The following is a 14,681-nucleotide window of genomic DNA, read 5'->3' on the forward strand; positions in this document are numbered from 1 at the left end:
CTTATTCCTGTGGTTAATGCCACACTCAACCTTCTTTTGCTTATCTTTTCTCGCCAAATTGCACAAACGCGACAACTTGCAAGGTGCAGAAAAAATGACGTCAACGCCGAATTTTCCGGCGACCCTCTTGAGGCCGTGCGAGACCCTGTGAACATAGGGCGTAACTTCATACTTCCGCCTCTCCTGTGCATCCGCCCCCAGAGTTTGGGCGGAAGGACTTCAACAGGGACTCAGCGACAGCCTGAAGAAGGGCCAGCGGAAAACCAGCAGACCTAAGGCGATCAGCCTGAGCCTCAAAGCTAATCTGAACTTTATGTGGACAGGACTTGGCTAATGAAGCCCTGAGGCAAGTTGATACAATACCCCTCTTGACCAGCTTCGAATGGCACGAGTTAAAGGGTAAGAGTGCCTTTTTCGACCTAGGCATGTACGCCCAGCAGAGGTGGTCAGGATCGTTAAAAAATAATTTTAAATCTAAGAATTGCAAACAAGAGTTTTCAGGAAGTTCAATGGTAAAATTAAAACTCGGAAAGGCTGACTTAAAAGATGCTAAAACCTCCATTGCCACCTGGGCCAAGTCGTCGTTGTGGTCAATATTTAAAAGGATTAAAAAGTCATCCACTTATCGGAAAACTCGAACGATACGGTCGTCAGATAGTACCCGCGATAGCGAGCGGTCAATTTCAGCTAAAAGGATTTCCGATAAAACTGGGGCTACACATGACCCGATGCAAATTCCGCATTTCTGCACGTAAAATTTTTCCTGAAAACTCACAATCGTTGAAGTAAGATAAACCTTAAGCAATTCCAAAAAACCTTCAACAGAAATACCGCACGCATTCTGGAAAGACACAGCACCAGAACGTTCGATACAGTTCCGGACTGCACGGAACAGGTCATCGTGGGGAAGGGAGTAGAACAACTCTTCGGTGTCAACCGAGAAGCCCGAGTTAACATCGCAGAGGCTATCCCCTAACATTTCGGCCACTCGGTCTGAGCTGCTGACCTTGTACGGATCGTCGGGTGCCAGACTTCCCAGATGGCGCTGAAGGTAGCGACTGACCACAGCTTGCCAGGATCCAGTTTCTGTAACAATGGCTCTAAAAGGGCATTCTATCTTGTGGCTCTTGGCACTGAAGAACACAGTGAGCACTAGGACCTTGTTTTTCCCCACTTCACTTTTTAGCTTGTCGAGTTTCAAATCCCTTAACAGTGCACCCGCCTTTGCCTTTGCTTTAGACGGCTTTAGATCTGTTCTCTCAAAGTTCTTTAAGACAGATGTCATGGCCTTGTCACTAAAAAGCTTCTGAGGCATAACCACAAAGCCTCCTTCTTTGTCGGCCATCATCAAAGCGAGGTCAGAGTTCCTAAAATAGCTTGCCACAGATCTCACCATGGATCTGTCTAAAGCAAAGGCAAAGGCGGGTGCACTGTTAAGGGATTTGAAACTCGACAAGCTAAAAAGTGAAGTGGGGAAAAACAAGGTCCTAGTGCTCACTGTGTTCTTCAGTGCCAAGAGCCACAAGATAGAATGCCCTTTTAGAGCCATTGTTACAGAAACTGGATCCTGGCAAGCTGTGGTCAGTCGCTACCTTCAGCGCCATCTGGGAAGTCTGGCACCCGACGATCCGTACAAGGTCAGCAGCTCAGACCGAGTGGCCGAAATGTTAGGGGATAGCCTCTGCGATGTTAACTCGGGCTTCTCGGTTGACACCGAAGAGTTGTTCTACTCCCTTCCCCACGATGACCTGTTCCGTGCAGTCCGGAACTGTATCGAACGTTCTGGTGCTGTGTCTTTCCAGAATGCGTGCGGTATTTCTGTTGAAGGTTTTTTGGAATTGCTTAAGGTTTATCTTACTTCAACGATTGTGAGTTTTCAGGAAAAATTTTACGTGCAGAAATGCGGAATTTGCATCGGGTCATGTGTAGCCCCAGTTTTATCGGAAATCCTTTTAGCTGAAATTGACCGCTCGCTATCGCGGGTACTATCTGACGACCGTATCGTTCGAGTTTTCCGATAAGTGGATGACTTTTTAATCCTTTTAAATATTGACCACAACGACGACTTGGCCCAGGTGGCAATGGAGGTTTTAGCATCTTTTAAGTCAGCCTTTCCGAGTTTTAATTTTACCATTGAACTTCCTGAAAACTCTTGTTTGCAATTCTTAGATTTAAAATTATTTTTTAACGATCCTGACCACCTCTGCTGGGCGTACATGCCTAGGTCGAAAAAGGCACTCTTACCCTTTAACTCGTGCCATTCGAAGCTGGTCAAGAGGGGTATTGTATCAACTTGCCTCAGGGCTTCATTAGCCAAGTCCTGTCCACATAAAGTTCAGATTAGCTTTGAGGCTCAGGCTGATCGCCTTAGGTCTGCTGGTTTTCCGCTGGCCCTTCTTCAGGCTGTCGCTGAGTCCCTGTTGAAGTCCTTCCGCCCAAACTCTGGGGGCGGATGCACAGGAGAGGCGGAAGTATGAAGTTACGCCCTATGTTCACAGGGTCTCGCACGGCCTCAAGAGGGTCGCCGGAAAATTCGGCGTTGACGTCATTTTTTCTGCACCTTGCAAGTTGTCGCGTTTGTGCAATTTGGCGAGAAAAGATAAGCAAAAGAAGGTTGAGTGTGGCATTAACCACAGGAATAAGTTCGTCCAGTGTACATGCAATGTAATTTACCAGATTCCCCTGAGTTGTGGTAGGTTCTACATAGGGCAAACTGGCCGCTGCGTCAACATTAGATTATTAGAGCACGCAAATTCCTTAGAAGATTCAAGGGGGCAGCATCTGCCTAAGCATTGTCACACTTGCAAGCATGATGACAGAGATTGTAATCCGCTTTTCGATAGGACTAAGATTATCGGACGCTCGAGGGATAAGAAAGAACGAGAAATTATCGAGGCCTTGGAAATCGCGAGGTTAGGGCCTGATAAGTGCATTAGCGATGCTTCCGTACACCTGTACCGCAAGGAGTTCGAGTTCCTTGATTCCACGAGCTGAGTGTCGCTTCTGTTTTTTGTTTTTGTGGTTGGTGCGCATGCGCTTTGCTGCTGAAGGAAAGAGGAGTAGGTGGAATAAATCAGTTGTCAGTCTGCGTGTGTCCCGTGTGGTTCTCTTTCTCTTGTCCCGTCCTTTTGCGCAGTTACTTTTGTTCTCATAATGTCGTACCAACTAGCCCCTCACCGCACTCTTCTAGAAGCAAGCTAGCGCTCCACTATAAATTGTGCGGAAATTGCGTTCCACTTTTTGAGCAGTGCCCAGTCCTCAAATGCAGCAATGAGGGAAATCTGTGAAGCCCTTGTCACTGCGCGCTCAGGGGCTTCATGTACAATCACTGTCTCGCCACGAGTTGGCACATGTTAATTCATGATGCTTTTGCTGTTGGCTTCCCCTTCTTCCCTCGTTTCGTGTATTTACACGCACTAAATACAATCAGTTGCTAGTCAGCGCTCGTGTGTGACTGCTAATTCTTTTTGTCTTGTCTTTTTTTGCGCTGTTCTTTGTCCAAGATGTTCTGGCACCAACTTGCCCAGCCACACACTTCCACACAATGAAGTCTGCAGCGCTCGGAAACGCGGACAATACGAAGGAGACACCACATGTGGTGCATCCTTCGTGTTCACAGTGAACAGCCAACCTGCCCAATCCCTCATCCCACTTTGATACATTGCCAGTTCACTGAAAATGCATACAGAACCGTGCAGGCCGCTTTGTTGCCAATGAACACAATTCTTGGCACATTTATAATAAACTCTGACACACACCTCTAACCAAACACTGTAATTTATTTTAAAAGCCCAACCTTTCAGAGCTGGCTCGGCTCCTTCTACAGGGTTGACTGGGGGCAGTGTCTGTAAGTATGCATGGGAGCACCACCACCCTCAAGTCTAGGCGGCTGTTGTCGGACTGTGCCGGGGTGGGTGACTTTTCTTCTTTAAGCTGCACAGTGGAGTCCCTGTGCGTAACTGTGGGAAGGTTTCCTCTTTTGCGGTTGATGTTGTTCAGGGTAGTATGAATGTGCCAGGATTTGTGCAAGAGCCTGTTTTGGTAGTAATTTGTTACAGTTCTGACAATGCAGGTTTCATCACAGTTGACTCTTTGGTCTGAGTTTTCAGAACGTTGTGCCACATGAGTGAGCTCTCTTGCAAAGTTGCAGACGTCGTTTTTACGTTGCCGAATTCTCTCTTTTAGATTTCTAGTTTTGCCGATGTAGCTTGTGTTGGCGCAAGAAATTCTGTAGGTAATGCCTTGGGCTTTTTCTCTACGTTCTTTGGGAACAGGCAAACAGTGTTTGTAGACTTGTGCAGACTCTCTCTGAATTAGGGCTTTGCTGGCACCTCGGACAGAGTGGTGTTGGTGCATTGATTTCTCGGTGCATACAATGTTTTTGGAGGCTGTTTTGGTTTTTCGAATAAAGTTTCTTGGGTTCATGATGAATACCCCTTTCTGATGTCACCCGCCATGCTGAGCAGCTGGCTCGCTCCGTCAGAGGTGGCTAGCCTGCTGTTCCCTTCTTCACTGGCCTCTTTCCAAATTTTCTGCCAACAACAGCGGCCCTTACCGCATCTTGGAGCGTACGTCACCTGCAATCTACACAACTGAAGTGGTGACACTGACGTTGTCCACACGAGTTGCCTCAAACCACATCACGGCCCCCTCCTTGCCAGGATGGCTTCCTCTTTCCGCCGGGGCAGTGAAGGGAAGCCCCCATCACCCTGTGTGGCCCCTGTCCCCATCGCTGCTCAGGAGCAGGCCGGGCACAAAGAAAGCAGCAGTGCCATGCCCCTTGGGAAGCCCTTCTGCTTCCTGCCATGAATGCCCCCCCCCCCCTCATTTCATCCTTCTGGTCCCTGGCCCTCTTCTGTGTCCTGGGCCCCAGCACATGTGGTGGTGTGGGTGGCAGACACGACACCTCACCACTTGGCCACTGCTCCCGTGGCACCCATTGCAATATCTGCTGCCTGTTTCGTGCACATCGCGCTAAATGAGTACACGCTATTCACCATGGCATGAAATACATCTCCTGACCTTACTTCATCACCCGTGCTGGTTACCTCTCTTGCACAGCGCCCAAAGATGAGAACAACACACAGCCGGCTCTTGGCATGCCCGCCAACTTCCCCAATGAGGCCTCTCCCATACTTCTCCCATTAACCCTGTCCTCTGCCCATCCAACTTTCTGCTGCCCCCCTGCTATGCTTGTCTTCCCTCGCAATCCATTCCGTTACTCTTACGGGCCTGTGGAGATGAATATATCTGAGGAGACCAGACGACGACTGGTGTCTGCGATTCGTCTCCACAAATTTGGTGACTCCGGACTTCGTGTCTTTGTTCTCTGCTCCTGCCCTGCACTTGCATCAGCCGCTTCGCTAGGCCTATCACTGCCCAGAGCTCGTGACCCCGCCTACCTTCCATTGCGTAAGCCCTGGCCATGGATCCCTCCACTCCTGTACCGTCTCCGTCGCCTCTCACGCTGCCACCTCACGAGTCCGTGGTCTCTGCCCTGGAGCTCCCCGAATTCTGGTCACTGGACTCTGAACATTGGTTCCTCACCATCAAGGTCTTGTTCTGCCAGCACCGCATCACATCCGGGTCACCAAACTTGTGGAGGTGAATCGCAGACACAAGTCAACGTCTGGTCTCTACAAATATATTTGGCAGGATGCCAGGCAGGAACAGGACAGCATGCTGCTGGCATCCAGTTAAGCAAGCCATGCAATCCAGTCTGTGCGTGTATGGACTGTCGTCGTCTTCTGTGGCTGGACCATGATGGTGCGCTACAGGCCATTGGCTGATTTTAAATCCTGATTTTACTCTAAGTTGTTGTATCTACAAGTGCATTCAGGGACCGTTTGAAATAATTAAAATGATGTCAGCGCCCCTGCTGGCCAGATACCAGCATTGCTCGGCAAATCAGGTCAGACCAGCACTTCCCACTAATCGTTTGTGTGATTTCAGTTGATTTCAGGCCACTGTAGCCGGAGCTACACTGGATCGTCATTTGCAATCATTAAAACTTGTGAACTCACTCTTCACAATTGCCAAAATTGCCCTCACCAATCCTCGCTAGTCTGCTTGTCGCAAAAGGGGGGCTGGTGTCGATGAAAACAGGAAACATTTATTGTCATGCCACCCTGGGGTAGAGGAGGACAAACGAGACTTTTTCTGCTGTGCCTCCTCGACCAACGAAAAACAAGTGCACACAAATCAAACAACCTCAACGCAGAAAAGGACTTGATCCACGGCTCCCGCCCCTCAGTGATGCCCCTCAGTGAAGCCCATGAAGCTCTCCCATAGCATGACAGCGAAAATGCGCGACTAGAAAATATGCCAGGACAGCAGCATGTGCAATGTTTGATTCCTACTACACCTCGCTCTGCACAGAGGTCAAAAGAAAGGCCTAAGGCATTTAAAAATGCAGTGTGCTAGCGATGCGTACCTCGCTGTGGCTGGTGGCCGGCCGGCTGGCTGCCCAGGGCGGCCCGCAGGGAGTCCACCTCCAGACGCAGGGCCACCTGCTCCTGCTGCAGGTCACTCAGCCGCTGCCACAGCTGCTGCCGGCCACCCTGCATGGGGGGACATGCTCTGTGCCACCACACACCCTCCTCCTGGGGGCACTCAACAGCCACACAGCCACAAACGAATTCGTGCTTTCATTGGTTTTCGACAATACAAACATCTTTTGCAACCACTGAGAAGACTGTGCTCCAATGCATTTACAGAACAATGAAACACGTTGCTGAGCATGCGCTTCCACATACTACAAAAATAAATACAGCAGAGACAGACAGCGAAAAACACTCACAGGCACTACTTTCAACTTTTATTCAAGGTGAAAAGTATAGTATACACACATGTACATAACAGGGTTTTGGTTTCAAGAAGCTTAACGTACCAAAGGAGCTGTCCTTTCCATTGCAACTCACTTGGCGGCAGCAGCAGCATAAACAGCGCTCATCGTACTCAGCACATTGCCAATAAGCGAGTACTTACTCCCTTATTACTTCTTGACTCTCACTTAAGAGTTATTCACCAATTCGCTCTACCAAAAGCTTGCCGTCCCAGTTAGCTCAATTCGTACAGCGACTGCTCCGGTGAATCGCTGGTCAAGGGTCCGAACCCCAGATCAGTACAAATTTTTCTTTTTCTGAGAACGCTGTATAGCTTTCCTCTGTGGCCGTATGGCTGCACTCAGGTGGACATCAATGAGCACTTGCTCCCTTATTACAAATCTACTCCACCTTGGCGGATCCCCCTAAACATTTGACCAACACATTGCTGCAATCTATGCCGCAGGACTTCTTCCCACAGAGTTACAAGCTGTGCCGTTCTTCCTGCCATCTGCGATGCGGCACGTGTGAAGAACTGATTCACTATCAGGCAACGATGTCATCGGAGAGCGATACCCACTGCCTGCACTGGGTGACCTGCTGCACCCCGTGATCTGCTACTGGCCACAAAAGGAGGAGCCCTCCTTTCCATTGACCCTCACTTGGCAGCAGCGACGCAAACAGTGCTCATCGCCCTCAAAACATTGCTGCACTCTTGGCCGCAGGTATGTGCAAATTTAGAAAATTTTTTCATACTACTGTCGCTGGTGCCAAGTGTGATCACTTCTACCGCATCATCGTTGTTTAGAGCTCCCTACTGTACTTAGTGCGTCAGGACAAAGGATCAGCATAAAATGAAAGAGGAACCGGAGCAGGAACTGAAATAAGAACTGAAAACAGCTGAATAAACTATTCAAAGAGAGTTGTGAAATGAAATCCCTGAGTTGAAGTTAGAACAGTGAAACATAACTTAAAGTTTATAAAAGTAAGCGCATCACGATGCCAAAGACCTAAAAGAAAATCTAAATGCAGAAGTCACCAAGAATCACACACATGAAAATGAAAACGGCACTGCAGGAAAAGTGCAATAGTGCGGAAAACAAAAATAGGGACCTTGAAGGGGGCACGACACAAGCAGCACAGTATCCCAGGTGTAAAAACCTGGAAATTCGAGGAGTAATTTATAGGTAAACGAAGACGTTGGTGACACTGTCAAACAGATCGGCAGTGCCCTGAAAGAACCCCTTATGACACTGAGGTGTGCCATACTCAGAAAGAAGCTGATAAACGCATTGCTGATAAACAATTCAAACCTAGAGCAAAGCGAGATGCTGTTCTCATGAATGGGGAGGAAGGGAACACCGCTTAACGCTGATATCGAATTGGACAAGTCTGACCCCATCTATGTCAATGAACCCTGAAGAAACTTCTCAGCGCAGCTATTCGTAGGAAACGTAAACAAGGCTGGAAATCAGTTTGGACGATGAATGGCAAGATTTTTGCAAGATTCTGTAAGGAATTTACTATATCGGTCTTTGTGCAGTTTCCAAAATGGATTACTTTGTATTTGCTTCGCAAGCTAATCTTAAATTAACCAATGAATCTCACACGTCCATTTTACACTTTAATGCATTGTTACAGTTTTGGTTTCGTGGCGCCACCCGGTGCCGACGGGATAGAACTTGTGAGGCAGCAAGACAATAAAGAGGACACGGCTCCAGGAGCGGTTGTTCGTTGCGCAGGGGAGCATCATCGTCCGTGCCTAGCCATTGACGGCGACCACCGAGCCGGTCCACCAACTCGTTACATGCATGTTCCATGAGCAACAAATGTGACGAGATTGTTGCGACGAGAAAAACAATAACGGCACAGAGTTGTGTGGTGTAAAACTTGCAACTGGCACTGTGCTAAATTAGGGCCACCAAACATAAGCACACTATCTACAGTCTCACTCGCAGTTTATTTCTTGCGCCTACTGACGCAGAGGAAGTTTAGGATACATTCCTTAACTAGAATAATTAACATGAAAGCTTTAGATCCCATTAACATAAAAATAAGGCCAGTGAAATTTGTAATGGAATGCACCTGTTTTACCCACATTTTTAACTTAGCTCTTGAATCAAGCATTTTTCCCGATGGTATGAAAAAGGCTAGGATAACTGCAGTGCACAAAGGCGGCGATATAAATGTAGTGAATAATTACAGGCCACTATCTATCCTCTCCATGTTTTTGAAAGGACTTGAAAAGGCCATCTTTCACAGATTACACAAGTTCTATGAGAAAAATAACGTAATAACTGATTGCAAATATGGGTTTAGGAAAGACGGTCATCAGAAATTACCTTGCTTTTACTTGGTTTGGTTTAGTTTACAGGGATTTAACGTCCCAAAGCATCTCAGGCTATGAGGGACGCCATAGTGGAGGGCTCCGAAAATTTCGACCACCTGGGTCTCTTTAAAATGCACTGACATTGCACGGTACATGGGCCTCTAGAATTTCGCCTCCAACAAAATTCGCAACCTGCGTCTTTCGGGTCAGCAGCCGTGTGCCACAACCACTGAGCCTTCCTAAAGAACAGACAGTTCAAAACATAGACGCCGGTCTCTTTATTTGTTCACTGACTTTAGCAAAGCCTTCGACTCCGTCAACCACAGCCTTTTAATCGGTAAGCTATCACAATATGAAATACGGGGTGGGCACCTCAATTTAGTTGCATCATACCAGAAAGACAGAGTCCAATGCGTCCGTACAAATAATGTGAATCATCTTTACTACCCCTACGAAGGACCTTTTAGCAGATTGGCATGGACTTACTTGGCCCTTTTCCCAAGTCAACATCTGGAATTCAGTGGATCATCATTGCGACCGACTACCTGACCCCCTAGGCCAAGGCACTACCGAATGGAACAGCAGCAGAAGTTGCCAAATTTTTCGTAGAGTGCATTCTCCTGCGACACGGCGCCTCCTGCGCCTCCTGCACTGCGACACGGACACAGGAACAGCATTCACGGCGGAACTGACGCAAGCCATTCTCCATCACAGCCAAACAAGCCACCGGATGACAACTGCATACCATCTGCAGACCAACGAACTGATGAAACGCCTGAACTAAACCATCGCCGATATGCTCGCCATGTATGTCAATGCCGAACACAAGACCTGGGATGTCATTCTGCCTTACGCAGTCTTCACCAGTGCAGGAGACCACCCAGACGACACCTTTTAGGCTTGCCCATGGCAGGCAGGCCACAGCCACACTAGACGCCATGCTGCCCAACGTTGCCGAGGAAGATAACGCCGCTGCCTACCTTCAACTCACAGAATAAGCCCGAAGACGATTATGGATCAAAGACCAGCAGCGGACCGATGCCAGATGCTAAAACCTACGAAGGCGCAAAGTGAAATACAAGTCAGGAGACCGAGTCTGGGTTTGGACGCCCATTGGCCCCATGGGTCGAGTGAGAATCTTTTGTGCCGCTACTTGGGCCTGTACAAGGTTCTTTGTCAGCTAGGTGAACTGGATTATGAAGTGGTCCTTCATGAAATGACTGCGTCTCAGCAACGCCGCATATGCCCAGAAGTTGTCCATGTCGTCCATCTAAAGCACTATTATGCGTGCTAAAGGATGCTGTGTTTCCCCACTCGGTGTTTATTTGTGCACAATCCGTTTTATTTGTTTGTAGCTACCTTATATTTTAAAGCATCGGGTCGATGTTTCTTTTAGAGGGGAGTAATGCCATGTATCTTTTAGTGTTTGCATGTTCATTCTTCAAAGCTGCAAGCACGCCGCTTTATCGCTTTGTTTGTGATGCAAGAAGATGCGCCTAGGTTCATCTCGATTGATCGCATCCAAGCGGAGCCGAGTTCCAGAATGTTCTAGTAACTTTGCACGCTTTATCACGAAAGTTCGCAATCAGCTTTAGACTGAGCGGCGGGCATTCAGTTCGACGACCGCTGAGCACACTTGTTTCTAAGCCGCCGTTGACTCATTCAGGTCTATGCGGGCCCAAGTCCGCCCGAAGGAAGTGTTTTGTTTCGCAGCCATTTTCGCTGTCTTCCTGCTCTCCGGACTGCAGTCACCACTATGTGACAATACGCCATCATCCGATTCATGCACAGTTATGAACACCAGCCCTATTTCTTCCCCCCAGAATCTGCTGATTTCCTCAAACCGGTGGAATCATCACAGTAGCGAACAAATTTATGCACTGGAAACCCTCTACATTGATTAGTCCCCTATTTCCGCACCCAGTACAAGTTTTAATCCACAAAACATAACCTGCCATCAGTTCTAAACAAATACCCATAAGAGTCTTTTTCATCTAAGAAAGAATTGAAAATTTTTTGTGACCTCGGCTGAAATGATATGCAGATATGCTGAAAGCTCTTATTGGTTTATGATTTTCGATCATGGTTTGTTAAATGAATTCAATTGCCCCGTATTATGTGCTTCCGTATTATAACAGTTTCTTTTTCATGATGTGTGTGTTTGGCACTAATGCACTTGTGCATGTTCCTTCAACTTTGATGAGTGGGTAATTTTTATCATTTAATAATGTGCGTTGATTGCCGTTTTGTACTATGGCCCCTGGGTCTCGTCAAGTTTCAGCCTGGGGACCTGTACAGTTACAGTCTAGAGCTGCTCTGAAAATAAACAAATTGAATTTAATTGAACCACTGGTGGAAAAACTATAAAGGTCTAGCAGAAATGAGCGGCTCAAGCCCAACAGTCTCCATCCACGAGATCAAGGAGAGTGACCACCAGGTGGCAAAACCACTCCTCAGCGTTGTGCGGGGACTCATGGCTGTAGTATCAGTGCACGCATTTTCACCTGTCTGCATCTCCCACAGCAGTGAGGGCAACAAATGTCCACATCAATTCAGTGCGCATTCTGGACAGCCCCCATCGGCCCTCGACAGTTCTGTGCCACACAGTGATGACGGTGTGTCAAAGCACAAGTGAATGCTGCTGCCAAGTGGTTGCATATTCCCGTCAGTTATGTTTGGGATCCCAACGGCAGGCGTACTGACACGAGATGGCTTGAAGACTGCTGCCAAGCAGAATGCGGTTTGAAGCAGCCATTTTGTGCCCCACTGTGTCTGTTGCTTTTGAAAAGCATATGTGAGGCGCTTATGTATTCTTTTCTGAAGTTAGACTTGTGTGCATCTGTCACATTGCAGCAGGGAGAAAAACTTGCCTCGGAGATCTGCGAAAACACTTCAGTACTGGCCCGTCATTTAAATGTCACCACAGATGTATCTTGCTTCCTCAGGGGTGTGTGCTTGGAGGCAGCTTCACAAATCCCTGACCCACTTTTCCCGTCTCATAACGTCACACCTATCATTTTCCTTTCCATAGCTCGCTGCGCAGCTGAACCCTCTTTGTTAGCCTCCACGTTTCTGCCCCACTGGTGAGAACCGGCAAGGTGCAGCTGTTGTACACTCTTCTCCTGAGGGATATTGGTAAACTGCCACTCATGATCCGGGAGAACCCTAGTTACTTCCCTACCTGTGCAAGTTGTATGAACCTACTTACTGCACGATGTGACGAGAATGCAGCTGCAATTCAGGGAGCATTTTGTTGCATGAACCCCTTGCACTACCCGAGGTGACCAAGCTTCACTGCTGTCAGCAGTGGCAAAATGGTGGAGCATGTTGCAGAGCGACTGATGCCAGTGGCACACCCCAGAGAGACAGGCACTGTGGTGTCTCGTTGATCCGCAGCCACCCCACGAAGGGGCCACTCACCGTGTGGTTGTCCTCGTCGGATGCCACGCTGTCATAGAGGGGTTCATCATCACTCAGCCGTCGCTCCTCCCAGCCTGGGCATGGCAAAACAGAGAAGAGTCACTGCAATCAAGCACTGCCAGCGGCAGTGTGTGGCGCTTTGGACCCTTTAGTGCTTTAGTGCTGGACACTGAAACCACTGGTCGGCGTACAAAGGCGTCCTTCAGCTGGGACCATCCTTCACAGCAAGGATCGCTTTTAGGCTTCTGTCCAAGAAAATTACATTCAAAAATCTTGACTGAAAGACCCAACAGGACTCACCACTTTCAAGTGCTTTCAAGTGACAAAATCCCCTTATTGTAGCAGCTGCTCACACAAACAACAAACAACAGTCATTTTCACACATGGGGGATACCAATTTCAAGAATTGGAAATCGCAAAGCAGTCATCATTAGTGAATGGCGTTTGTGGAATTTTAGCGGCATCGGTTTCAAGGATTATGAGGCAGACGTACATACAGAGCATGAATGCAAGCAAAATGCCCATCTTAAAACTTGGAAGAAACCACTCACAAGGACAAAAAGAGAGGATTATTATAAGAGATTATTTGCGCCTGGGTGGTTTTTTCCATGTTTTAAGGTGCAAAACCAACTAGCCCGTCAACATGCCTTACCAAAATGCCCAACGGTCAATACACTGCCTTTTCCAAAACAAAACATCCTCAAGCATCGGCCTGGCTCCATTTATATTTTGTGCCTGCTTACAGCAAACATCTCATAAAGCAATCGTAAATTATGTCAGTACTGATATGGTGCGGCACGTGATGAGCAAACTGGAAACTGCTGCAAACCCAGAGAGAGCCCCCGTTGCCTCGGCCTGAGTGCACTTTGCAGCTACCAGACAGGCTAGGCCGCTTTGCCCAAAACCAGCACTTCTGTCTCATGAAAAAAAGTGAAACATATAGAGAATGATGTTTTTTGATGCATAGTTGTTGAATAAAATTGAGAGTGCACCACACTTCTGATGGTCCCCGTGCATCCCAAATTCCACGGGTTTCCACCACCCCTGCATCACCAAGAAGCTTTCGTTGGTTGCAGTGCTGCATTTCTCTTACTAAAAGCAAAAGTATACACTGCGATAAACATTCAAGGCTGATTCTCTGCGATATCAGTCAGCACTGCCTAACAAATGGTTGCTGCACATGAACGCAATAGTTCTTTAGAGTTGTTTTCTAAGAAACCTTTTTTTCAAGTTAATGTGCGTGCTGGAGTTTACCATTTACTGGGTACTGGGTGCCTAAAGAAAGAACTAATATACTGCACATACCAGGGCTTTGTGAACATGTTAACATACAAAACTTGAAGTGCGTTCTAATTATTTATTCAATGCCCAGGTGGTGACTTCACAAGGGTGTTAACTGTAATTACTCAACAACTGTGCAGCTAGCTTAAAACATTGCACATGGGGGTCACTTTAGGCTACCTGTGCAGAAAACAATCTGAGCACAAGAAGAAGGAGCATTCCCCTCCCGCTGCTGGTTACTTTAAAGTTTTAATTGTGGTTACACCGACTTCCTCACCAGAACAGGATTTGGCCACCCTGGTGTAGTACTTCTATGAACAAACCAATTAACCCTCGGCCCTCAGTCCCCAGCGGAGCAACTGACCAAGGCGGCGGTCAGACCTGTGACGCAGCGGAGGGTGCTAAGAATCTCTGGCTCCGGACAGGCCGCCATTGGAGACTGAACCTGGCAGTGTTTAACACTAGAACCTTATCCAGTGAGGCTAGCTTAGCAGTGCTGCTGGAGGAATTAGCCGGTATGAAATGGGATGTCATAGGGCTTAGTGAGGTTAGGAGGACAGATGAGGCGTATACAGTACTAAAGGGCGGGCATGTACTGTGCTATCAGGGATTAGCAGATAGGCGAGAACTAGGTGTGGGATTTCTCATAAATCAGGATATAGCTGGCAACATCGAGGAGATATACAGTAATAACGAGAGAGTGGCAGCTATCGTAATTAGGCATAATAATAAGAGGTACAAGCTGAAGGTGGTGCAGGCCTACGCGCCTACATCAAGCCGTGATGACCAGACAGTTCAAAGCTTCTATGAGGACGTGGAATCGGCAA

General features: G+C 47.8%; 1 protein-coding gene across 7 annotated transcripts in view; it reads right to left on the bottom strand.

Annotated features, from left to right (window-relative positions):
• Git (ARF GTPase-activating protein GIT1) overlaps window positions 1–14,681 on the bottom strand; it is a 240,005-nt gene that overhangs the window by 59,510 nt on the left and 165,814 nt on the right. For 6 of the 7 annotated variants that reach the window (XR_016284798.1, XM_089555368.1, XM_089555371.1 and 3 more), the window contains 2 exons: window positions 12,574–12,647; window positions 6,434–6,560 (listed from right to left, as the gene is read on the bottom strand). Coding sequence is in view for 6 of the 7 variants with exons in the window: in XM_089555368.1 (XP_089411494.1) it covers window positions 6,434–6,560; window positions 12,574–12,647 (201 nt within the window). In the remaining variant the exon portion in view is untranslated. The remainder of the gene's footprint in view (window positions 1–6,433; window positions 6,561–12,573; window positions 12,648–14,681) is intronic. The other variant, XM_089555369.1, reaches the window with a different exon arrangement.

Source organism: Amblyomma mixtum, chromosome 8, assembly GCF_055824585.1.
Source record: "Amblyomma mixtum isolate Tamu chromosome 8, ASM5582458v1, whole genome shotgun sequence".
NCBI lineage: Eukaryota > Metazoa > Arthropoda > Arachnida > Ixodida > Ixodidae > Amblyomma > Amblyomma mixtum.